We start from the raw sequence: 27,501 nt of genomic DNA on the forward strand, positions 1-27,501 counted from the left end.
CTCAGGAAAAGAGTTCTGGTTTATTTATGAAAAGTGTCATGTTACTGTGATTTAAAGGCAGGCTAAAACATATCCAGAGACTATGATTTGTTTTTCGGTATTTATGCTTCCCCTTTTCCTTTTAACCATAGAGGCCCCAAGTATTTAGCTGGCCACAGACCATCCAGGTAGACACTAAATGTCCTGGCCTCCCTCTGGCCTCTCTTGCCCCAAGGTGTGGCATTGTGACAAAATCTGAACTAATGGGATATGAGTGGAAGGGCCATGTGCACTGTCCAGGTCATTTTTTTAAATTGAAGATGGTTTCCTAGGGCTTCCTCTTTCCTCCTTCCTGCTGCCTGGAAAATGGTGACATTGGGAGCAACCTCGGAAGCACACTGTAATGTTGATACAGCCACCCTGACAACCGTGGGCCACCCTGCAATGTGTGTGAGAGAAATTACTTCTTTCTCTTTAAGTTATTCTTACTCATTTGCTTTGTGTATCCGTTTTTGGTTTATGTTGCAGGAGATTTGTCTGCATTCTAACTATATGGATCAGATTGTTTTTCCCATCTTATCTGAATTCGCCAAGGCCGAAAGCTCTGACATGGGGCAAGAGTAGGTAAGAAGGAACCAGGCCAAATTGACACCACACTGTGGCGACTCTCTTCATGGAGCAAGGTGTATCGGGGCAGAACACCTGCCTAGGAGTCTTCCACGCCTCTGTCTGCTGATGTTCCCCTATACAACCCTCAAGACAATCCAACAGCAAGGTTCTTTGAAGGCTTCACAGATTCATTACTTTTTTATTCTCCCAATTTAGTTTAAATATATACTTAATTATAACATTTATAACACTAGTTTTCCATTTAAATCATATCTAACTCTCCTCCTGGACTCTGAGAGAAGGAAGATTAATCCATTCATCTTTATATCCACATTGCCAAGACAGTCTCTGGCTTAATGTGACTTTTTAATATATGTTTCTTGCATTGATATTGTTGAATCAGTGCCATCAAATATAAATGTTTTACTAATGTTCATGATTTATCCAAGTTTGCTTAACAATATTCAGGTCTTCCTAATATTCAAGTTGTTTAGGTTGGTTGTTTATTTAGTGATTCCTCAGTGAGCAGGAGCTGTGATGGTTCTTAACTAGCGATGACCTTTAATGTCTTCCTCTGCTGGTAAATAATCTTATGTTCTCTCCTCCCTCTCCTCCTGCTCCTCTTCCCTCTCCTCCTCCTGCCACACACAGACAACTTTATAATGGCTCTCCCCTCTTGAGCATCTATTACATGTGAGAGCTTTTATATTTTTTTCTCTAATTTTTAATCACAATTCTGCATGGTAGGTGTTGTATTTCCATTTTATACATGAGAAAACTGAGGCCCATGATTGCAATTCACAGCTAAGATTTAAACCCACTGATCTCATGTGTGAATACCAAATTCTGACTCCACCTCCCTATGTCCCTAAGAGAAAGGAAATGTTATCTTTGGGTCATTTGGACTTAATCTCTCTCTCTGCTTTCACAAACAGACTTGCCAATTCTTACTGTTGAACAAATAGCAGGATATACAAAACAGCTGGTGAATGTCACCTTCAGAGTTCCCATTGATCCTTTGTTGTGTCACAGTGTACCCCTCTGTACACTGTATGTATGCTGTATTTATACAGCACAGGTTCCATGGGCTGCATCTGTGTGCTCAGAATCTGCGGGCTCCCCTTCCTTCCAGCGTGGCCTGATCAGTCTGACATGAACTTGATTCTCTCTCTAGAATCTTTTTCCATCTCTTGCTTCTGGCTATATATGGCACATGCAACCCTGCTTACAACTAGATCCTACCTAGAGAATATTCCTCTAAAATTGATATCTCTGGTTTCATAAAACTAATTCAGATCCCTCCTGGTTAGTTGTAGTCTCTACAACCAGATACTGAAGGATATAGCCATCTTTCATATTTGACATCCTTGTGGAACAGGAAAACGAAATCACAGGACAAAAGACACGGGGTTAGGCAGGTAGCTCAGGGAATGGAAGGGACTGAGATCACAACTTTAGGCATCATATGGTGGTTTCCAATAAATACTTATTATTTGTTTCAAACTACAAAAGCTCTAGAAAAAAAAGGTCATTTACCTATCAGAAGGGGGGTCTCTCCTTTGTCGTTTTTGGTGTTGGGCCATACTCCCTTTTCTAGTAAAGTTCTTACATTTTCCACCAGACCAGCTTTGACTGCCAAAGTCAAGGGTGTTTCTCCATCACAGGTCTTGAATTCCCAGAGTGTCTTATAGGATGCTGTGACATGAAAGCATTATGTTGAAAAGTTGAAAATAATGACACTACAGGATATCCCACAAATGAGAGCAACCCAATATGATATACATCAGATTTAACAAAGTCAATTGAGGAAAATGAAAAGCCTTTGACAAAAGTTTACCACATGAGGATAAAGTAGATGCACATGGACTTGCTAATCAAATTGACAGCTAGAAAGCTAAAATCTGTTTCTAGCTGCTTTTTTGAAAATGGCACGCTAAGTCTCATTTCTTGATACATTACAAAACAATGCTTCAGTCCTTTGTATTATTATTTATATTGTAACTGATTTTTTTTTTTTGTCAAATGAAGTCTGTGAATGTGGGAATGAGAATGTACTTGAATGTAGGTATGATTGCGGCAAAATGATCCTCAATATCATCTATATCTGTCTGTCTAGCTGTCTAGCTTTCTAGGTGGCTGGCTAATTATCAAGTATGTATTGTTCTCTTTCAGAACATAGAGCTGTCATGCAGCAGTGAAGGCTGAAAGGTAGGGCACTCTCAAAGTGTTCTGTAAGATGCTGAGATATGAAAACACTATGTTAGAACATAAAAGTTATGTTAATATTTAACACTAGCTTGATTTACCATAATATTTTCTAATGCTTACATTATGAAAACATCAATGTAACATAAAGACAAGTATTGTCAGTACTCCTTGCTGCCCTATTTAAGAATCGTTTGGAAACTGTTAAGAGGTAGTTCAAAATGAAAAATTTTAAATTGACTTCCAAAGAAGAGTTTTATATATGACTCAATTAATTCATGATATATATAAACTTTTATCACCTTTATGTGATAACCACATCTTTTCACCAACCTGTGTCTCATTCATAGGTAAAAGGATGCAAAAGGTAAACCCTGAATGTCAAAAAAGGGCTAATTTTTGTACTCTGAGTTTAAAACATAGATGCTGCCTTTTTCAAATTCCAAATAATATTTTAATCTGTTTTTTCTTTCTGCTAGTTATGTTCATGAAAAACACTTATAACATCAACATACCAACATTCTTGCTCTGGTTTGGTCAAACAAGTTTTATATTCTCTTACCATCCAGAACAATCTCAAGTATTTGTTGAATGGGTTGAACAACAGCTTCATGCAATGGAAACCATCCTTTTTCATCAGCTTCATCCATTGCATATTTATATTTTACATACTCCTGGAGCTCAAGAATGTGACCTAAATTAAACACATGGACTGATAACTAATCTCTGTTTTTGCAAGGTGGAATCTCCAATCCATCCCACTGTAGATACATCCATTTACCTTGTTTTATGGCCTCCACAAGTTTTCTGTTTTGACTGCTTAGGGGTACAAATCTATTCAATAAAGAAAAATCATATTTATACTTGTAATATATTTCAAGGAACCAAACATTTTAATTTATATTGAATTTTTAAACTTCGTAATCAAGATCCAAAGGAGATGCATACAACTGATTTTATCTACTTAAAAAAGTAAATGTACGGAAGTCAGATACAGAGTTTATTTATGATGCATTGATCTAAGCATATTAGTGAAGATGGCAAAGTACAAGATTACGATGCTATCTCTGAGGTATCTCAAAGCAATAAAAATGGAGTAAACAATTGGAGTCAGAGTCAGAAGAGCTAGGTTCAGATCATAGCCTGATTGTGTGATTCTGGGGAGGCCAATTAGCCTTTCTGGGTGTGGGTTCTTCATCTGCAAAATGGTAGACCTAATAGAAAGATTTCTAGGGCTTTTTCTAATTTTAAAAACTCTATGCTCAAAAAATGTTTATTGCTTTGGACTTAATAATTGCTAATAAGATACTTACTTGGGAGCTTTTGGTCTAAACTACATATAAGAGTTTTAGAGTTTTAAATCAACTGTACCGCAAGTGAAAACAGGCAGGGCATTTACTAAACCCCCAATCACTGGCCCAGCAGGTCATGATTTAAACCCTCATGAAAGTTTTCCAGTGTGTGTACATATTAAGTGGAAAGAAGGAATTCCATAACAAATTTACTTAACTCTGTTAAGCAGAAACATCTGCTAGTGTACCAGGATTGTGAATGCCTTCCAGGAAGCTCTAAACGTCTAAAGCTTGTTGGAGATAAGGGAGAAATTTCAGGCCAGAAATTTAAATGTACTACGTTTATTTTTTAAAAGCTCAAAAGCAACAATTTTCGAACACGGGATCTATTCAAAAGTACTACTAAATTCCAGAATACAAGATTTTAAATACTATAACAAAAAGTAAAAGTAAACTAGTTTATTTCTGTCAGACATATAATGCATGTTTTTTAAAAAAGAAATTTACTTTTGTAGTTTTAGACTCAGTAACTCCAACCTACATAATGCATCAATTTTATGTATATTTTAATTTATTAATTCTTATCATTTGGATAGTAATCAAATAGGTGGTAGTTTGTATATTACTTTGTCATATAAAATAAAGGCCCACAACTCTTCTCTCATTCATTAACTAATAGGCTAGGTGGCTTAGCATTATTCTTCATATTTTAAACATATAAAAATGGAGTATGTTACTTATAAAGGGTTAGCTGAATCAGTAGCAGAATGAGCTCTAGAATACAGACCTCTGTATACCAACCTGTCTATATATAGGTTGTATAAACTGTACTTGCAAGTATGTTCAAACTACTCTTTGCCTTTTTTGAATCCATATTAATTTAGAAAATAGGCAATTCTGTACCACCAAATTCATCTAGGAATTTTCCACATGCAGTTTTTCCTGTTTCCACAGGAGGTGAGAATTTGTAGAAGATCAGATTGCTAAAACTTTTGCACAGTGGCCCTTGGAAAGCTGCTAGATTCCCTATCAGAAAGGAAAGGTCAATTTCCTAGAGGAGGAATTAGGAAATGGTGTTTATCTTACAACAAAATGAATGCCATAAATAAAGTTTGCTGAGGATAGTTGATTTGAATACTACCTTTCAGGATAAAGTACAGTCTTGCTGGCTTCAATGGATTCTTGAATACTTAGCTGAATATCGTAACTTGTAAGATGGTCTTCATCGGGGTCGTCATTAGTATCCATTCCTGTGTATAATTTTGAAAGAGACAAGTTCTTAACAAATGACCCAAAACACCACAGAGTTAACATGAAAAATGCATAGTGAAAAACTAAAATTCATTCTCCTTTCCCTAGTTAACAAATACAAATGCAGGTAACATTTTAATTCATATTACATGTGAAGTCCACTTTATTAACTTAAATATTCTAACTGTTGAAACCTTTAATAACCTGCCTTTGAACATTTGCACTTTCTAACTTTTTTTTTTTTTCAGTAAAGACTGCAGTTGGGCTTATAAGAATTCACTTTTTTTTTTTTTTTTTTTTTTTTTTTTTTGAGACGGAGTTTCGCTCTTGTTACCCAGGCTGGAGTGCAATGGCACGATCTCGGCTCACTGCAACCTCCGCCTCTTGGGTTCAGGAAATTCTCCTGCCTCAGCTTCCTGAGTAGCTGGGATTACAGGCATGCGCCACCATGCCCAGCTAATTTTTTGTATTTTTAGTAGAGATGGGGTTTCACCATGTCAACCAGGATGGTCTCGATCTCTTGACCTCGTGATCCACCCGCCTCAGCCTCCCAAAGTGCTGGGATTACAGGCTTGAGCCACTGTGCCCGGCCCCAAGAATTCACTTTTTCCTGAGTTTTTGATTGATGCCAATTTCGGTCCACCAGTTTTCTCAGAGAATGTGTACATAGCATATTAAAAGCTAACAAATTGACCCAATCAGGATAAGATGGATAGTGGCTGTAATGGAGAACAGTCATCCTTTTACATGCCTTATAAACCAGCAAGGCCTGACTGGTCTCAGAGCATCATTTGAACATTGTGATAAGGACCATTTAAACTCTATCCATAGACCAGAAACCACCCTCCTATAGAATCCCCATTCACTCCCTTATACAGTTCTATTATAAGCCACTGCTCTTGACTGGCCCATCTCCCTGAAATCTACAGAAAAATGTAGATTATTCTTCATTTGCTTCTTTCTCTCAAATATCAAATTAGAAGAATGAATTTACTATTTTTCTCTTTACTATTTGAATTTACTATTTACTATTCGAATGAATTTACTATTTTACTCTTTACTATTGAATCAATTGCTTTATCTTATTTAGAGAGTAAATTTAGTAAATATAGAAATAAAAATATTTCTATAACTGAGTTGACCGGCAAATAGGAAATTATCTTTGATTGATGGTGCTTTCCAAGCCTTTTATAGTCTCTATATGAAATTGTATTTTATTGTATGTCTTCTCAAGGAGAGAGAACGAAAGAGTGTTCTTCAGGCGATTTCCAAAACACAGCTGGCACATGCTCTACCTCTTCTCATTCTTCTCCAAGGCAGGGTAATCTCAAACTTTATACCCGCTAACAGCCAAGGCCTCTAACCTGTGGACAGACTGCGCATGAACTCAACAGCAATATTATGATTTAGTTGTTCATTGTTCTATAGCAATGGCCTTAATATCACCTCAGAACGAAAGGTATAGAATAGTGCCAGTGTTCAGAGATCACACACGAGATAGTCACCATGCTCCACCAAGAATGTTCCGTCACACTGTGGTATCTCAGTCTCCTTAAAAAGCACCCTGGGGATCTTATTCACCAAGTAGATGTAAATGGTATTTTGCTTTTCATTTCCTGTTCATTGGGTCCTTGTCTGTCTCCTCTCCTTAGAACGTAAAAGCAGGGAATTAGTCTGTAATTAGTCTGTGCCCTCCGTGCCAAGAGAAGGATCATCTCCTGGTTCATGCTCTCTAAATATGTGTTGAATTAATTAATTAATTATTACTAAGTGAGCACTGAAACATAATCCAGGCTCTTCTTTGTTCTCAGAACTGACTGTTTCCTTTGGATATGGAGTTGTTGTGTTTATCAACTAAACAAATTTGATTGTTCACTCTGTACCTGGTTTCATTTGTCTCTCTTTTGTTCTTTTATATTATATTCCTCTTCATTCATGAGGCCCTCCCAGCTGCCCCCCACCCATGGCTTGCACTGTATCAAGGCTGGCACAAGACTTTCCTCCTATGGAAACCCTTGTGTAACTCTTCAGTTCCGCTCCAGCCATCTTCATCTGTGAATATCTCCTCTTATGTAATGTTTTTCCAATGTCTGGGTTTATACTCAACTCATTCTGTATTTGCTTTACAAGTTCTTTACATACTTGTGCTTGTGTTTTCACTTGGACCATTAGTTTTCTGAGGGGAAGCAAAATCTCTTTTCGTTTTTCTTTCTATCTCTTCCCTCTGTTCCGACTCCTTGTCAACTACAGCAAACAAACAGCTGCTCTCAGTGGTCACTGGAATAAAAGTTGTTGAGTCATTACTAGCAGACAAGTACCAAGTTCATCAGCCAGCACCAGTAGATGACAAAGTTCAACCCGTGGCCTTGCCTGCTGACTTTCTCAGTGATATTACTGGGGTGATGGGGATTGTATGGCTCTGGGATTAGTAACAGGATATGGAGCCTTTCACCTGTTTAAATCACCAGATTAAATCTAACCCTGACGGAAATCTGGGCTTTCAGTGTATGAGATAGCACAGGCTTCACAGAGAACTGAGCTGGTCTGTGTAAAGTTTTTTATTTTAATGTTTTTTTTCTTTAACTTTTAACTACTATCAAAAAGGAAGTTACCTAGGTTCTTAACTGTTTTGTATCTCTAATGAGGGTAGGGTGAAAATGATGGGAACACTCTTACTATGCAGAACAACTCCAATTCAGCCCAGGTGTCTCCAGCCTTTTCCTGAAAGCTTGGGATGAAGTGAAGATCTGCATGCAGGAGTACTAAGGTGCCAGTCAGTCAGTCACAGGAGCATTACTGGAATGGACCTGAAGACATCAAGACACAATGATAAAGCCAAGAGGAGAGTAACTGATTTATCCAAACCTCACATCTAAGGTGTCTAGGACTCATCCCACCTGAGGGCCAGCAACAGTCTATAGGAAATCGTTTATATAAAGCACCACTCAGAAGCATGAGGAAAGGCCAGACAATATTCTGACATCTTTAAGATCTATGTATGGGTGTCCCACTTCTCAGTCTGGAGAAATTGACTCTTTTTTTTTTTTTTGAGATGGGGTTTTGCTTTTTTGCCCAGGCTGGGGTGAAATGTCACAATCTCGGCTCACTGCAACCTTCACCCCAACAGATTCAAGCAATTCTCCTGTCTTAGCCTTCTGAGTAGCTGGGATTATAGTCATCTGCCACTATGCCCTGCTGATTTTTGTATTTTCAGTAGCGACAGGGTTTCACCATGTTGGGCAGGCTGGTCTCGAACTCCTGATCTCAGGTGATTCACCCGCGTCAGCCTCCAAAAGTGCTAGGATTACAGGCATGAACCACCACACCCAGCCTAGAGAAATTAACTCTTATAATAATTTGCCATTTAACATTCAGTCTTCTTCCAGGGAAGACCACTAGGGAAATCATTTGTTCTCCATAAGTAGCTGATTTACAAAGTAACTGATGCAATCATATTTTACAATCAGCCTCTTCATTTAAAGTACTGGTTAACCTTGTCTAGGGTCATGAAAATATTTGATGAAAGCTATGGATTCTCCCTTCAGAGGGAAACCCATCCTCTCCAAATTTTGCATGCAATTTTAGGGAACTTATGTAATCTCAGAGATTTTTTTCATGTTCTCCTGGTAAACAACCACTGAATTAAGGATCCCTAAATGCTAAATGCCACATATGTTCCTCAGTTATCAATAAGTGTTAGTTTATTTTACAGATAGGCTAAGTTAAATCCTTAATTCAGATAATGAGAAAAGGGAAAGTTTGGTTATCATGTAAAATTTTTAACACATTTGGCAATAGTAATAATAACCATGAGTTATCAAGTGCTTACTTAGTTTCAAGCACTGTGTAAAACATTTTGTATATATTACCTTGTTTTAAATCCTTATTCCAATTCTATATTACAGGTATTATAGATTCAAGAGGTTAAAAGACCCAGCAAATGTCCTAGAACTAATAAGTAGACTCTGGACCAGGCAGGCATACCTTCACTTTTAAGGTCTTTCAGAAATTAGAGGAAAATATCTCACAGTCTGTTGCCTTTAAAAGAAAACACCGTGATCTTGCTTTTAACAGCCAGCTTTTGATGACAATCACTTCCAAAAATAAAAAATAGTTCCAGGGACACATAAATCTTTCTCTTTGACTTCATGCAGTAAGGCTTTATGTTACTTCGGGTGGTCTGAGATGTCCTAAGCTTACCTTCATTCTGTACTTTGCCTTGGAGTCTAAACATCATGGTCCAAACCACAGAATCAACGTATCAGTCTGTGCCTGACTGAAGCGGTCAGGAGGTTGGTAACGTTGCAAGGTATGATGCAGGAATGAACATGAGCATACGATACCTCTTTGCCTCGGTTTTGCTAAACTGCCTCCAAACCATGATCTGAGCTAATGCCTTCCTGTAAAGGTAGTTGATAAATTTTTGACACCCCTCAGAGCTTCCTTGGAAATACAGTAGCTCCCACAGCACAGAACCAAGGTTCTTCCTTTCCCCTAACAATTCCTCTCGTGAATTGTTTAGCTGGTTTACTCCTGCTTACATACAGATCTGCTTTCCCCATCTACCCTCACACTCTGTCTTGGGCATCACAAAATTAAAACCATCTCTAGGAGTCCTAAGCAAGGCTGGCCTTGAGAGTATGCAGAGTGGACAGTTGCTTCCATGGTGCAAGGAAGGGCTCCGTGTCCATAAATAACACACTGCCCCCAGCACCTGTCACATCAGTGACATTCTATTGCATCAGCAAGAGATTCTGTCCTTTAGGGCTTATTGTTTCATCTTCCAGCGTCCCTTTTAAAATTTAGATAGCAATATACTGGCTCCTAGTTTAGAACCAAGATCTCTTGCGATAGTTACTGGAGTGCCATGAGGCTGGGAACATGGCAAAAAGTGTAAGGCTAGGTTCTAGTGGGAGGTGATAAGAAGGGACAAGAAAAGGGCATTCAGTAAAATTTGGTTTTCTTTATGATTTTGTCCAAGGCCAGCCCAAATAGAAACCCTGGGGTTCTAAAGGAGATGCAAGTTTCTGCTGTGTGGAATGGGGGACACTGATGCCCTGGGAATTCTTCTTTTACCTTGAAGCTGCAATGGTTCTTGAGTGTTGAGCTTATCTACTGGAGGTCCCTGAGAGAATCATCAGGATTTATCCTATCAGAGGAATGGCAAAAGTTAAAAGACATTTTCTTGTGGTTTTTTTTTGTATTTTTTTTTTGGTACTGTCAAAAAAATACAGTTGTCATATACAAAACAATGCTAATTCTCATTTTGATATACTTTGATCACATATGCATACTTTTAAAGATGTGAAGAAATCAGTAAACAAAACAAAATTCTGCTACAACTTTGTTTTTTATTTGGTGGCTGAACACTTATTTTTTAAGAATTGCATAGCGCAAAGTGGCAAATCATATGAATGGATTCATTAGGATGATTTAAACAACAGAATCAACTAGTCCCCCAGAAATTTCAGAGAAGAGTGTAACTCTGTCAGAATTAGGTTTTATCCCACAGTCACAGGTAACTTTTACTTACAAGCAATAAGTTACAGCAATTCCCTCTTTATGGTATTTGCCTTTTCTACTAGAGAGAAATCCCAGGCATGATGGGGGGAACTAGATCAGTTTAAATAGAATCTTTCTTAACAGCACAGTATGTTCTTTTGAGAAACTGAAAACATGCACACACACAGATGAACAATCTTAGTCCAAAAAACAAATGCTACTTTTACGTTACTTCAAAGAAACACAACGCACCTTTTTAGAAAAAGATATAAAAGGCAAAATGGTCTGTAGAAACTAAACATGATATCTGGCATGTGCTAAAAATTCAGTGTTTACTAAATAAACTAATAACTGTATGATTAAATAAACACAACTCTTAAAATTAGCCTTGTGCTTCCTCTATAGGTCATAGATATATTTTTGCTGAATTCTCTTCAAATTTTGTGGCTTCACTGATTGATGCTTATTTTCTATGTAAATATACTAATGATAGAACCTGTTCACTAGTTTTGCTTATCTCTAGTTTCATATTACAAGAGTAAAGACTTTTAATGAAATTGGTATTAGGACTAGTAAAAATAAAATAAAAGCAATAAGAAAAAAACAGAGAAAAAAGAAATTTTTACTTTTGGCCTCCAACAGATTTAATTATTGGTCTCCAACAGATTTAATTAGAACTTTGGGAAGATTCATGTTAGCTTTTGAGGACTACGCTCACAACAGTTTAGAAAGGAGTTTAGACTCACAAACTTGTGTGTGTCTAGGGGAATATAAACTTATAGAATAACAGACTAGAGTAAGATAGACCCATGAAGATACAACTTACTAATATACTTGTCCTGATCACAAGTTAGTATGATAAAAAGATTTTAAAATCCCTATCCTTTGTCTGTAATTCTACATCTAGTGATCTGTCTTATAGAAGTAATCACAAAGCCAGGCTTGGTGGCTCTCGCCTGTAATCCCAGCACTTTGGAAGGCTGAGATGGGTAGATTGCCTGAGCTCAGGAGTTTGAGACCATCCTGGGAACATGGTGAAACCTCATCTCTACAAAAAATACAAAAATTAATCAGATGTGGTGGGATGCACCTATAGTACCAGCTACTTGGGGGGCTGAGGCAAGAGGATCACATGAACCTAGAAGGTCGAGGCTGCAGTGAGCCAAATTCACGCCACTGCACTCCAGCCTGGGTGATTAATCAAGACTCTGTCTCAAAAACTAAGTAAGTAAATAAAAGAAATAATCAGAGATGTAAAAAACGATGTATCTGTGAGAATGCTTATCTCATCTGTGTTTAAATTGCCAAAATATTAGAAACAACATAAATGTCCCAGAATGGGAAATTTGTCTAAGACATTATCATACACATAAAAAATGTAATACTATCCAGTTATTAAAATTCATGTACTTGGCTGGGCGTGGTGGCTCACGCCTGTAATCCCAGCACTTTGGGAGGCCAAGGCAGGAGACGGAGACCATCCTGGCCAACATGGTGAAACCCCATCTGTACTAAAATACAAAAAAATTCCCAGGCTTGGTGGTGCGCGCCTGTAGTCTCAGCTACTCAGGGGTCTGGGTCAGGGGAATTGCTTGAGTCTAGGAGGCAGAGATTGCAGTGAGCTGAGATTGCACCACTGCACTCCAGTCTGGCAACAAAGAGATACTCCGTCTCAAAAAAAATTTTCATATATTTGAAAGAATATTTAATGTTCTATGTAAAGTGTCAGTTTAAGTGTGATGTTTATTTAACCAAATATGACTAACCACTTTTAAGAGACTAAGATGGATTTTTCTCCCAACTTTATTGAAATAGAGTTGACAATTAAAAATTATATATATTTACTATGTACAACTTGATGATTTGACATGTATACATTGTGAAATATTCACCACAAATCAAGCTAAGTAAATTATCCATTCTCTCACATAGTTTATCTTTTCCTGGGGTACAGCCGTTGTAATAAACAATATGAAGGTTTCTCAAAAATTTAAAAATAGAACTACCTTATGATCCAGCAATCTCACTTCTGGGTGCATATCCAAAGGGATTGAAATCACTGTTTCACAGAGATATATGCAGTTCCATGTTAGTTGCAGCGTTATTTACAGTAGCCAAGATAGAGGAACAACCTAAATGTCTATTGACAGATAAATAAATGAAGAAAATATGCTGTGTATTTACAATGGACTCTTAGCCTTAAAAAAGAAGCGAATCTTGACATTTGTGACAACACGGATCAATCCAGAGGACACTATGCTAAATGAAATAAACCAGGTACAGAAAGACAAATATCGAGATATTTATCTTGGGAATCTAAAAAGTTGAAGTCATAGAAAAAAAGAGTAGAATGTTGGTTGCCAGGGGCCAGGAGATGCTGGCCAAGGGGTACAAGTTTCAGTTAACCAGGATGAATAAATTCTGGAAATCTAATGTATGTCAATGGAACTGTAGTTAACAATATTGTATCGAATACTTGAAATTTGTTAAGGGCATAGATTTTAAAGTTTTCACCACCAATAACAACAAAAAAAGGGAACTAAGATGGACTTTACAGAGGCAAAGCTTACAAAGCCCTCTCAGGAAAATTAGCTTGGCATCTACCTCTCAGGGCTGAGCAGGCCAGGAACCTTGGTGATCTCAAGAAGACAGAAGATTGCCCACATGTACAGGAAAGCAAGTAGAACTTGGCAGGGAGAGTTTCTTGGCTTGGGAAGGAGCAGAAATTTGAAAGAGCAATTCATTATCTGTATCACCCAGGCAGAGGCTTCATTACGTAAGTTACTGTGTCTGTCTGCATAAACCAAAAGTTTATTTTCCATTTATTAGTCAATGGCAGCTCCTAAGAAAGGTTTGGCCAGTTACAGACAATAAAAAAGCTACTTTTGGTTTGCACAATTGAGTTGTAGTGTGAGTAAAGAATATGTTGACTACATTAATTAGCTGTAGTAACAATAAGAATGATATCTCGGCTGGGCACGGTGTCTCACACCTGTAATCCCAGCACTTTGGGAGGCCAAGGCGGGTGGATCACGAGGTCAGGAGATCGAGACCATCTTGGCCAACATGGTGAAACCTCGTTGCTACTAAAAATAAAAAATTGGTTGGGCATGGTGGTGCGTGCCTGTAATCCCAGCTACTTGGGAGGCTGAGTCAGGAGAATCACTTGAACCAGGGAGAGGGAGGTTGCAGTGAGCCGAGATCGCACCATTGCACTCCAGCTTGGTGGCAGGTGAGTCTCCATCTCAATAATAATAATAATAATATCTCTAGACTTTTAAAAAGTATTATTTTTTAACTTTCATTTTAAGTTTTATCTTAGGTTTGTTATATAGGTAAATTGCATATTGCAAGGATTTGATGTACAGAGTATTTTGTCATCCAGGTAATAAGCATCGTACCTCATAGGTAGTTTTTCCCTCCTTGCCCTCCTCCTACCCTCGACCCTCAAGTAGGTCCTGGTATCTGTTGTTCCCTTCTTTGTGTTCATATGTACTCAAAGTTTAGCTCCCCCTTATAAGTGAGAACATGGGATATTTGGTTTTCTGTTCCTGTGTTAATTTTCTTAGGATAATGGCCTACAGTTCCATCCATGTTGCTGCAAAGGACATGATCTCATTCTTTTTTATGGCTGGCTAGTATTCCGTGGTGTATATGCACAACATTATCTTTGTCCAGTCTACTGTCATTGTGCATTTAGGTTGATCCCATGTCTTTGCTGTTGTGAACAATGCTGCAATGAACATACGCGTGCATGTATCTTTATGGTACAATGATTTATATTCCTTTGGGTATCTATCCAATAAAGAGATTGCTGGATTGAATGGTAATTCTGCTTTAAGTTATGTGAGAAATCACCAAACTGTTTTCCATAGTGGCTGAACTAATTTACATTCCCACCAGCATTGGATAAGCATTTCCTTTTCTCCATAACCTCACCAGCATCTGTTATTTTTTGACGTTTTCATAATAGCCATTCTGACTGGTGTGTGAGATGGTATCTCATTGTGGTTTTGATTTGCATTTTTCTAATGATTAGGAGTGTTGAGCATTTAAAAAAATATTATTCTTATGCATATACATATAAGTATTCATATACATATACATATATTGTCTAAAAAATTCATTCCTGGCATAATGTATTTTGTTCAACATGGCAAACAATCCTGTCTGGTGCTTCAAGTCAAATGTTTTCCCCTTCAAAATGGATTCAAATAATAATGAGTCACTGCATTTTTTCATATCTTGTTTGAAATCATATACAGGCCATTGAGTTCCTTCTGTTGGAAGCAGCTGATCATAATGGTTGAATCTTTGTTCAAACCCTGACCTGCCTGCATTAGCTGCCTGGTTAACTGTGTCTGGTGTGTCACAAATAGTAAACATTGCCTGTTACTACTCGTGATTGAACTCCTGTGGAATGAAAAAGTATGATGCTAGGATTTTTTTAAAGTTTAGTTTCGTTCCTCACCCTTGAACAGTCAATCTGATACCCCCGTTTTATTTTCTTCTCCCTCCTTTTCCCTAGAATCACCAAATTTCATCAGGTATAGCCCTACCTGTAAATCTTATTTACAACATGCCCAGCAAGTAATTGGTAGCCTCAGCTTGAACATCAAAGTGTCAGGGAGCTTGCTATCTCCACGGTGCTTCTCCTTAGCTAGGTTGTTTGTTTGTTTGGTGTTTTTTTTAGACAGTCTCCCTCTGTAGCCCAGGCTGGAAGCAATGGTGCAATCTCAGCTCACTGAAACCTCTGCCTCCCAGGTTCTAGCGATACTCCTACCCAGCCTCCTGAGTAGCTGGGATTACAGGCGCCCGCCATTATGCCCAGCTAATTTTTGTATTTTTAGTAGAGATGGGGTTTCACCATGTTGGTCAGGCTGGTCTTGAACTCCTGACCTCAGGTCATCTTCCCCCATCAGCCTCCGAAAGTGCTGGGATTATAGGCATGAGCCACTGCACCCAGCCTAGCCAGCTTTAACAATTAGAAAAACCAGTGAAGTTGAATCCACCCCTTCAAAATATTATCTGAAGATAATGTTTCTAATTCTCTTCTAACAGTTTCTAGTTCTCTTTCTCAGAGCTGCACTGAGAAAGTATTGTTCGTCTGCAACACAGGAGCCCTGTAAATATCCCCCAGGAAGGCTGTCAGGTCTCCACTGAGCCTTTCTTTCTAAGGCTGTACGACTGTTCTGCCCATAACATGGTTTCTCCTGCACCGTCTTGATTGCTTTCCTGTAAACACATTGGTTCATCCATCTCTTTTTAAAAGTGACACCGAACCACAGGCTCTGAATATAGCACAACAGCTACAGTCAGACCAACACAAGTTTAAGTGTATGTGACCACTTCCCTTTTCTCAAACACTATAAATCTGTTAATTTAGCTCAAGCTCAGATAATAATATTTAGGCTATCATGTTACACACTTGATTTAGACCCCAGTATCTAAAGAATTCTACAAATCGTATGTTTTCCCCACACTGTTTTCTGTGCGATTTTATGCAGGACTCTATTTATTCTTATTACATTTTATCTTTTTCAATTTGGCCTTTATTTCCTTCTGCTAAAATTGAATGCATTTTCTACCTCTCCAAGTATTGTTTTATTTGCTGACTTAATAAGCATGCCTTCTATATGTCCTTAAACTCCACTGATAAAGACAAATGTTGAAAAGAAATTGGCACAGGACAGAAGCCTCTATGTTGACGTTGATCTATTATTTAGCACCCTCCCAGAAAAGCCGTCTATCCACTTACAAATCCTTTTAAAGACACCACCACCTAGTATTAATGTTTCCTTTTTGATAACAAGACCATCATCAAGGAATATTGTCAGATACCTTGGTAAAATACAAATGCATGTATCTACGATACTACGTTCCTCTGCTCTGCTAATCAAAAAGACAAAGGAGAAAAATTAACCCACCAATCGTTAGTGATTATTTTTTTCCTAAGGATGCTCAGACTCTCCTATTTGTCCATGCAAAAAATATACATTCAATGTCTGCTATGTTCTAGGCACCGGGCTAGACACAAATATATGTGATCCATGCCCTCAGGGAGTTTTCTGCCTTTAAATAATATATTTTAGATTTTTCTCCAGAAATAATAGCAATTTCTCTTTAAGGTTTAGCACACAGTCAAGTACATAGCAGGTCTTTAATAAATATTTTTATATTGAGTTTAATAATTATTATAACTAACATCTATTGGGTGTTTACCTGTGACAGGCATTACATTAAGTACATTAAATGGATGTCATTTAATGTCTATGACATAATTCTCCCCCACTTTACAGATGAGAAAACTGAAGTACAAAACACTTAGGGAATTTACCTAAACCCACACATCTAGTGAGCAGTGGAGACTGGGATATAGCCCAGTCATCTGACAATAGAGGCAACACAGGCTTAACCAATATACTCTAACGATGACTCAGCTACTCTGAAGGAATTTAATGAAAAGAGGATCCTATTTTGTAACCTAAAAATTCATAAGCCTGAGAAAAAGTTTTCTCAAAAAGTTTAAGCAAACACTTAGCAAATTCATCCAAAAACTCCAGAGAAAATATAAAACTTGTAGAAAAATTTTTATTTGAAAATAAAATATTCCCATTAACATAACTGAAGTGTAAAATTATAATTTTTATCACAATAACTTGATGCTCTCAGCACAAAGCAGCAATAAGATTTTTCTTGTCTACTTCACTGCTCTACTTCATGAAAGTCAAATCATTTAAGATACAGGTGGCTCCTTAGAAGTTAACTGCACATTTAAGAACAATATGAGTGATGATATCCCATAAATTTTAAGGACTTTCCAACCTTTAGGTTTTCTGATATAATTTTCAGGAGTAAATTTCCAATTCTATTCAGTTTATTATTTTTTAATCTAACTAATTTAAAGAAATTTTTCAATCTGGCCAGAAAGCATTCATCTTTTTCAACAGGTGATGAAAAAGCCTTAAAAGAGATTTACTCTATTTATTCACAAAAATTATTTAATTGTTTTTAATCAGAAACCAAGAAGTCAGCTGAAATCCTTCTGAGGATTCTATAGTAAATATATTGACAGGTTCTATAAGGATATTCTTAATCTGTTTTTCTCATGATATAATTTTTTATGCTTAGTAATTATGCAATTTAGTTGGTGGTCTATAAACAAACAAATTCTAGCTTTATTCTCTAATTAAAAAGGCCCTAGACAGGTAAGCTCATAGGTGATCAACCAGAAAGAAAGTAATGAGTAGCTACTACCATCTGCACTTCCATCTGTTTAAAATATTTCCAATACTGAACAATATTCAATAAGCTGGTTGGTGAGCTAAAGATCAAATATTTCATAATCTCACCTTTTGGAATGATCATCTTGTCATTCTTATCCAGGGACTTACCTTCCTAAATCAGAGGAAGTGCCCTGGAGCCAATGTGTTCCTCTGTGTATCTAAAATTAAGTATCCAGTTGGTGGTTAAATTAAGATCTGACCTTGTACAACTGAAACATAAGCTGTCTCTGGCACATGGTAAAGTATTACCCGTGACTTCTCTAGACTCTCATCAAAAGAAACACAAGCCCACAGAGGTATAATAAGATTATCTGTGTCCTGATTGGTTCAAAGAACTCTTATGAAAACAAAGGATCTGCCAATTCAGCTGCAGGGAGTGTTCCTACTGATAGAACAAAACAAAACCGCTTAGAATTAGCACGTATTTTAAAGATGTTTGGTCAAGAGACAAATCTGTAAGTCTTTGCTTTGGCAGACCCTAATTCACTTTTGACATATTTTAATACACACTATTTCTCTTTGGCCATCTTTAAGATTCAGGTCAAATTTCATTAAATACAATCTTCTTGTCATACTAATTGCTGTCTTTGATTTTTGTTTAATATTTGCTAGTTTAATATACAGTTGGAGATAGGGCAGTCAGTGACATCTAATCTGATCAAGAATCATTAGGTCAAGTTATTGAGCACGTATAGTCTAAAAAAGTGAGTAGCAAATGTATTAATAAAACAAGCAAAAAAAAAATCAGAATTTTAATTGAGGAAGGTTGTTTGCTTTCTTTTTAAAAAAAGAAAAAACAAACAAACAAAAAAACCAGTTTATCGTGTTACTGATTTCCCAATAAAAATAGTCTGCCTTAAATTTGTTTTGACATAGCTAGCCTTGAAGTAACCCAGGTCACCGTCAGCACTCAGAAAGCCATCTGGCCTCTATCCCCTTCACCCCACTAAAATAACTCTTCTCGTGGGTCTCAGTGACCTCTTTCTGATTTACATTATAAACTGATTTCAAATTTTATATTCATTTTCATTTCTTTCTTTTTTTTTCTTTTTTGAGACGGAGTTTCGCTCTTTTCACCCAGGCTGGAGTGCAATGGCGCGATCTCGGCTCACCGCAACCTCCGCCTCCTGGGTTCAGGCAATTCTCCTGCCTCAGCCTCCTGAGTAGCTGGGACTACAGGCACGCGCCACCATGCCCAGCTAATTTTTGTATTTTTAGTAGAGACGGGGTTTCACCATGTTGACCAGGTTGGTCTGGATCTCTTGACCTCGTGATCCACCTGCCTCGGCCTCCCAAAGTGCTGGGATTACAGGCTTGAGCCACCGCGCCAGGCCGACTTTTCTGCTTTTAAACCAATTAATGTATGCCTGTTTTACCCATTTATATAATAGTTGTTACAGATCTACCTATGCCATACATTTAAAATAATGCATAAAATGATATCCGTAGTACGGGAGTGATGATGACGATGCAATGACCGCAGCACCACTATTTTAATGACGCCTGTTCCTCAGGTAGTTTGTCATTTATACACACACAATCAGACATATTTTGAGTAACTCATATATTTGAAAGAATGATGCGTTCATAATGCTACTAATTGCCTCCATATTTGCCTCTTTTGGAAGTTGGCTTTCCTGTGGATTTTGTTAAAGGGGAGATAAAACTAGTCCTAGCTTTTCTAACAGTGTCTCTAGTTTTGTCTGGTGGGTGAGTTTCAGGGAGGGGTCAGGCTTGACAGTGAAGGACTAGTCGAATACTACTGTTGTTCCAAGGAAAGTGACACTGATATCCAAATATACATTCCTTCTATCTATATATAGCAAGAAATGCATGTCCTGTTTCAAGATGACAATTATAGCAACTGATATGAAGAGTCTTAGGTTAAAATAGTTGGAGCACAGTGTTAGAGGAACTGTCCTTGGACCCACCTATTTCTATTTTGGGAATAAGAAATTTAGGTAGCATTGTTTGTGAATTTCCAGGGAGCAATGTGGCAGCTCGGCCTTCATGTTCAAGGCACCTGCCGCTACTACAGCCTCACTGTCCACAGGTTCTCTGTCTTCCTGAAAACAAGTGTGGGGCTTGCAGCCCTGGATTTTAAGAAACAGCTCTTGCTATGATTAGTCATACAATCACATCTACCTGCTACTAAGCCACTTATTACGTCCTTTCTGATCCGGCCCATTCTTTATGAAGCCTTATCAGAACTGGAGCTCTATCTCTTCCTTCTACAAAAAATGGTGTTGTTCAAACACCTCAGAGAGTCCTACTCTAAGTTATGCTATTATTGTTTGCTTGTTTGTTTTGTGTGGGTTTTTTTTTTTTTGTATTTTCTTTTTTGTTGTTTTTAAGATATCCCATTATGTTGTTGTTTAGTAAGCAATACCTATATACATCTCACTTAGCTTCATTTTTACTTTGATATATTTCAGGCTTTCTCCTTTTTCTCCTGCTTCCTTTGTTGTACTTGACCATTATTTTGGCCTTGGGATCTGTGATTTAATAAATTCACATTTTATTTTGGTTAGGCATAAAACAGTAGAAAAAAATATGAAAAAAGAAAATAAATCCTTTCTTTCTAGTATGCTTCCCTGAAGCTTGGTAAGGGTTTCTTTTTGCTATGCCGTCCTCTCTTTTTCCAGACTGAAATCAAACAACTAAAACCATGAGCCAAATCTATTAGCACTGAACTCCTCCAACAGCGCTGATGTCACAGGCCCCTGGAAGAATCGACGTGGTTGGCATTACTTTGGTCATTTGGTTGCCATGCAGCCAAGCAAAGGCAAGTGACGAAAATAGTATTTTTAGTAAGGTAGCACTATAGGTAGTTACATTTAATCAATGACGAACAAATGGCAGGGGTCTTCCTGTATGGGGTTTCAGTTATATTTACCAGTTTATCACTTGGTCTAGCAAAGTGTTCAATACTCATCAAATATGTGTTGAATATTTTGAACACTGCTGACTTGTTCAAATGGGTTTGCAGTTATTTCCTGTTTAACCAAAGTTTAAGTCAATTAAGTTTGAGTCATAATGAATTTTTTAAAAGCTGGTTGATCTTTCTTTTTTTCTTGTTTCTTTTTGCGAACAAAGTGCTTAATTTTCACTATGATGAAAGGTATTTCAAGTGTATCTAAGAGAAGCAAACTCAGATTAAAAGGAGAGAATATGTATTTTAGTCTAAGATCTGTTGATTTTTGTGAAGTAAGACAAATCATGTAATGGCATCTAAAGGTTTATGCTTCCGTTTCCTACCGTGTAATAACACTTCTCTTGTTATTTCATATCATTGTCATGAAAATGAGAGCATAATTATGAAAGTTATTTGAAAAACTAATAATCCCTATACAGATACAGGACTTATAGTCTAGATATAGAAGTATATTATACTCCTGGGGACATAAAATGGACATAAGGGAAACCATTACATTTGGTTTTCTATTCTACACATCCAGACACACATTTTAGTATATGCAGAATGTGATGCTAGGCACTTCAGGGCATGCCAAGGTGGGTGGGACATATCATTCTAGTCCCAAAAGCTGACCATTGTGTAGAGAACAAAGAAGTAGAGTGATGAGACCTAAGAAGGCTGTGGAGGAGAAGGTCAGAGAACAAAGACACACACACACAAACACACACACACACAAACACACACACACAAACACACACACACACACACACACACACACAAATGAGCTTTAAAAAGAGAAAATGGTTTTACATTAATGGATCATTAAAGTTAGAGCAGTTTCCCCTTATCTATAAAGGATATATATTTTTTTCAGATGAAGTCTCTCTGTTGCCCAGGCTGGAGTACAGTGGTGAGGTCTCAGCTCACTGCAACCTCCACCTCCTGTGTTCAAGCAATTCTCTTGCCTCAGTCTTCCGAGTAGTTAGGATTACAGGTATGCGCCACCAAGACTGGCTAATTTTTATATTTTTAGTAGAGACAGGGTTTCATCATATGGCCAGGCTGTTCTCGAACTCCTGACCTCAAGTGATCTGCCCGTCTTGGCCTTCCAAAGTGCTGAGATTACAGGCGTGAGCCAACAAGCCCAGGCAACGGAGGATGTGTTCTAAGACCCACAGTAGTGAGTGCCTGAGACCACGAGTAGTGCAGAACTCTATGTATGCTGTGTTTTTTTCCCTATGCATACATACTTATAATAAAGTTTAATTTATAAATAAAGCACAGTTAACAATACTAATAATGAAGAACAATTATGACAACATGCCAGCATCAATATTCTTTGGGGCATCATTAAATAAAATCAAGGTTACTTGCCCACGAACACTGTGATGAAATCATGATTGATCTGATAATCAGAAAAACTACTAAATGACCAATAGGCTTGTGACATATGCAGACTGAATATGCTGAACAAAGGGGTGATTTATTTTCCAAGTGGAACAGAACAGGATGACCCAAAATTTCATCACTCTACTCAGAATGGCATGCAATTTGACTTACGAATTGTTTATTGCTAGAATTTTCCATTTAACATTTTTACTGGGGTAACAGGTAAAATTGTGTGTAAGAGGGATTATCTTTTAAGAACCTTCCTTTTTCTTCTAGTTTCTTGTAATTCTGACTTCTTACATATCTCAAATTGATAGTGCTAAGGCAAAGAGATTGTCACTATTCTTACTACCTTATTTAATACAAACCAAACATAATCATAATCAGGATTTACAATAAAGCTCTATATGACAAAATTTTGAATTATTGAAAATTCAGGATTGTACTCTATTCTTTCTGAAAAGAATTGATCTTTTCATGTGCATTTGTGTTTTGTTTCAGTTTCTAAATGAAGTTGCTAATGCATAATTATATTTAATGAATATTTGATTATTAAAAGAGCATTTTAACAGTACATACTATAGAAGAAATTATATGAATTTAAAGAAGAAAACTTACCATACTAAATTCAAATTCTTTTTCTCTCTCTCTTTCTTCATCGCTCCCTTTTTTCTTTCTTTCTTTCTCTTCTTTCTTCTCTTTTCTTTTCTTGACAGGCTCTTCCTCTGTCACCTAGGCTGGGGTGCAGTGCCATGATCTTCATTTACTGCAATCTCTGCCTCCCAGGTTCAAGCAATCCTCCCATCTCAGCCTCCCAAGCAGCTGGAACTACAGGCATGCACCACCATACCTGGCTAATTTTTGTTGTTGTTGTTTCTTTTGTAGAGATGGTGTTTCATCATGTTCTCCAGACTGGTTGCAAACTCCTCAGCTGAAACAATCTTCCCACCTTTCAAAGTGTTGTGATTACAGGTGTGAGCCCTGTGCCCAGCCCGAAAATTTCAATGTAAGTCCATCCACTTTCTACCATTGAAAGATATCACTCTTGCTTCTTATTGACACAGATCTTTATATCACACCACTTTGTGTGATATCTGTGTATGTTAAGACACTTTCTAATGGTCTCATGATCTCCCCTCAAAATGATTTTAATATAAAAGTCAAGTTTAATAACTCCATCCAGAAGGTAGAAAAAATATGATGATTTATGCTAGATTTAGATTTATCTTTAGTAGAACAGCGTAAGTACTGAGACAAAATATTCTGGACATTCCCAAATTATTTACCAAATATTTGGTTTAGTTATGGCTTGATTTCAAGATTTAAAATGTAATTACCATTCAAATAAAGCAAAATTTTACATTTCCTTTATGTATACAGTAATATCAAAAGTTTTAAATCACGTTGAGTTTTGAGGTTTTGTTAAGGTGTTTTTATGCAGCTTGGAATGTCTGGGTAATTTTCCAGTCTTGACGATATGGCCCATGCACCCACAATGCAGGCAAATACTTTCTAATACATTATTATATAAATATGAGGGGGTCCATTTATTAAGAGAATATAACAATTGTAATTATAAAACAACTAGAAAAAGAAAAACAAAATAACCCCAAAGTTAGTAGGAAGAAAGAAGGAAGGAAGGAAGGAAGGAAGGAAGGAAGGAAGGAAGGAAGGAAGGAAGGAAGGGAGAGAGAGAGAGAAAGAAAGAGAAAAAGAGCTGAGACCAGAGCAAAAACAAATGAAATAGAGACAAGATAAACAATATAAAGGATCAAAAGTTGGCTTTCTGAAAAGATAAACAAAATTAAGACAACGTTAGTTGGCCTAACTAAGGAAAAAAGAGAGAAGATTCAAATGAAATGAATAAAACCATAGATATAAAAACACAGAAATACAAAAGATTATAAGAAGCTACTATGAATAATTAAACAGTAACAAACTGTATAACCTAGAAGGAATAGATAAATGCTAGAAACCTACAACTTACCAAGACTGAACTATGAAGAAACAGAAAATCTGAACAGATGGAAATGAGAAAGGAAATTAAATCGGTAATCAAAAATCTTCCTACAAAGAGACACCCAAACCTGCCAGCTTCACTGTTGATTTTTTTCAAACACTTAAAGAATTAATTTCAATTCTACTCAAACTCTTGCAAAAAGTTGAAGAGGAGGGAATGCTTCCAAACTCATTTTACAAGGCCACCATTATCCTGATACCAAAGCTAGACAAGGACACTATAAGAAATAAAATTACAGGGCGATACCCCTGATAAACATAGATGCAAAAATCCTCTACAATATACAAGCAAACCAAATTCAGCAGTGCATTAAAAGGATTATGTAACATGCTCAAGTGGGATTTATTTCTGGGATGCAAGGATAATTTAACATAAGTAAATCAATAAATATGACATACCACATTAACAGAATAAAGGATAAAAATTATGATCATCTCAATAGATGCAGAGAAAGCATTTGATAAATATCATCTTTCTTTGAGATTAAAATCAGCTGATTAGGTATAGAAGGAATGTACCCAAAAACAATAAAGGTCATATTTAATAAGCCTACAGTGAACATACAGGTCAAAAGCTGGAAGCATTTCCTCTAAAACTGGAACAAGACAAGGATGCCTTCTCTTACCACTTCTATTCAATAGCCAGAGCAATTAGGAAACAGAAAGAAATAAAAGGCATCTAAATGGAAAAGGAAGACGTTAAATTATCTCTGCAGATGTCATAATACCATGTATAAAAAAACCTCAAAGACTTCACCAAAGAACTGTCAGAACTCATAAACAAATACAGTAAAGTTACAGGATACAAAATTAACCTACAAAAATTAGTAGCATTTCTATATACTAACAATGATGTATCAGAAATAAATTTTAATAAATTCCATATACAATAGCTATAAAAATTAAATACAAGGAGGTGAAAAGTGAGTACACTGAAAACCATAAAACAATGATAAAAGACATTGAAAGAAGACACAAATAAATGGAATTTGGGAGAATTAACACTGTTCATATTACAAAGTGATGTACAGATTCAATCCAATGTTTACCAAAATTCCAATGACATTCTTCACAGAAATGGGGGAAAAATCGTATAGAACCAAAAAAGACCTTAAATGGCTAAATCAATCTTGAGAAAGAGCAAAGCTGTGAGCATCATGGTTCCTGATTTCAAATTACAATACAAAGACAAAGATATAGTAATCAAAACAGTATAGTGCTTGCATCAAAACAGAAACATCAACACAGAGAATATGGAGCCTAGAAAGAAACCAATGCATGTATAATCAACGGATCTTTGACAAAGGTACTAAAAATACACAATGAGGAAAGGATAGTCTTTTCAATAAATCATGTTGGAAAAACTGGATATTCATATATTAAAGAATGAAATTCAATCCTTATCTGATACCATATACAAAAACCAACTCAAAATACATTAAAGACAAACTTAAGACTTGAAACTGTAAAACTACTAGAAGAAAAACGAAGTTTGGCTGGGGGAGATCTACTTGACAATGGTCTTGACAATAATTTTTTGGATATGACACCAAAAGGACAGGCAATAAAAGCAAATATAAACAAGTACAACCAAATTAAATTTAAAAGTTTATGCACAATAAAAGAAACAATCAACCAAAGAAAAGACAACCTAAGGGAGAAAATATTTACAAACCATATATCCAAAATACAGAAGGAACTTTTATAACTCAATAGAGAAAAACCAAATAAGCTGACTAAAATAGCAGCCAAAGAACCGGAATAGACATTTTTCTAAAGAAGATATACAAGTGTCCAACAGGAATGAAAAGGTCCTCAACATCATTAATCCTTAGGGAAATGCAAATGAGACATTACATCACACCTGTTAGGAAGGTTGTTGTCAAAGTCACAAGATAACAAGTGTTGATGATGAAGTGGAGAAATAAAAAGTCTTGTACACTCTTGGTAGGAAAGTAAATTGGTACAGCCATTATGGAAAACAGTATGGTGGTCCCTCAAAAAGTGTAAAATAAATTTACTATATGATCTAGCAACCCCACCGCTTAGTATGTAGCTAAAGGAATTGAAATCAGTATCTCAGACATATTCATTGCCGCAATATTCGCAGTAGGCAAAAGACACAATGGACACCTAAGTGTCCATAAGTAGATGAATGAATAAAGAAAATGTGATATATCTTTATCATGGAAGATTATTCAACCTTAAGAAATAAGAAATTCTGGTATTTGTGACATGAATCAAACGGAAGGATCTTATAGTAGATGAAATAAGCCGGTCACAGACACACAAATACTGCATCATATCTCTTACATGTGGAACCTAAAAACATTGAACTCATAGAAACAGAATTTCAGTTATAAGATGAATATGTTTTAGAGATCTAATGTACAGCATTGTAAATATAGTTAACGATAATGTATTGTATACTTAATGTTGGCTAAGAGAGTTTGCTTAAGTGTTCTCACCACACACAGACACACACACACATATACACACACACAGATAGTAACTAAGGTGATGAATATGTTAATTAGCTTGGTTGTGATAATCATTTCAAATTGTGTAAGTATATCAATCACATTGCCACATTAAGTACATACGTGTTTTATTCATTAATCATGCCTCAATAAAGCTGAAAAAGAATGTAAAGCATAAACGTAATAAGAAATCCAGGTCAAAGGGTGCTGGTGTTAACCCAGCAATTTTATATATGAATCCCTATGTGTAATGTGTCCATTTTGGGGGAAAAATCTTTACTCATAATTTTTCTTTTAAAAATATTTTGATATCACTCATTGTTTCTTTCAGGTGACTCTTAAAATCATCTAGTCAAAATGGAATTATGACTGGAAGTGCACTAAGAAAAGATTCCTTTGGAAAGAATGAACATATTTTCAGTATTTTTACATCTCGAAAACATTGAATCTCACGCACCCAGAAAAATGTCTTAATTTATTCAAAACTTTTCTTTTGAACTAATGTAAAATTTCATAGTTTTACTGAAGTCTTGAATATTCCTGAGATAGTTATTCTTCAATAGTTTGTGATT

At 36.6% G+C, this 27,501-nt stretch overlaps 1 protein-coding gene and 1 long non-coding RNA gene across 19 annotated transcripts in view; one reads left to right on the forward strand and one right to left on the reverse strand.

Annotated features, from left to right (window-relative positions):
- Positions 1 to 18,284, reverse strand: part of ASB15 (ankyrin repeat and SOCS box containing 15) — a 39,466-nt gene extending 21,182 nt beyond the window's left edge. For 6 of the 18 annotated variants that reach the window (XR_001913331.4, XR_013524299.1, XM_009003154.5 and 3 more), the window contains exons 1-8: positions 18,191 to 18,284; positions 10,413 to 10,485; positions 8,013 to 8,143; positions 7,479 to 7,613; positions 5,227 to 5,335; positions 3,575 to 3,627; positions 3,356 to 3,487; positions 2,125 to 2,283 (exon numbers count right to left, since the gene is read on the reverse strand). Coding sequence is in view for 15 of the 18 variants with exons in the window: in XM_009003154.5 (XP_009001402.1) it covers positions 2,125 to 2,283; positions 3,356 to 3,487; positions 3,575 to 3,627; positions 5,227 to 5,335; positions 7,479 to 7,613; position 8,013 (589 nt within the window). In the remaining 3 variants the exon portion in view is untranslated. Of the gene's footprint in view, positions 1 to 2,124; positions 2,284 to 3,355; positions 3,488 to 3,574; positions 3,628 to 5,226; positions 5,336 to 6,841; positions 6,984 to 7,478; positions 7,614 to 8,012; positions 8,144 to 10,412; positions 10,486 to 18,190 lie in introns of all 18 variants that reach the window. The other 12 variants (XR_013524300.1, XM_078343878.1, XM_009003150.5 and 9 more) reach the window with 10 other exon arrangements.
- On the forward strand, positions 13,994 to 27,395 carry LOC128928472 (uncharacterized). The gene is made up of 3 exons (XR_013524301.1): positions 13,994 to 14,070; positions 20,770 to 23,436; positions 27,261 to 27,395. It is a non-coding gene; the product is annotated as an uncharacterized LOC128928472 (long non-coding RNA).
- The last annotated feature ends 106 nt before the right edge of the window (positions 27,396 to 27,501 follow it).

This window comes from Callithrix jacchus, chromosome 11 (assembly GCF_049354715.1).
Source record: "Callithrix jacchus isolate 240 chromosome 11, calJac240_pri, whole genome shotgun sequence".
Classification (NCBI taxonomy): domain Eukaryota; kingdom Metazoa; phylum Chordata; class Mammalia; order Primates; family Cebidae; genus Callithrix; species Callithrix jacchus.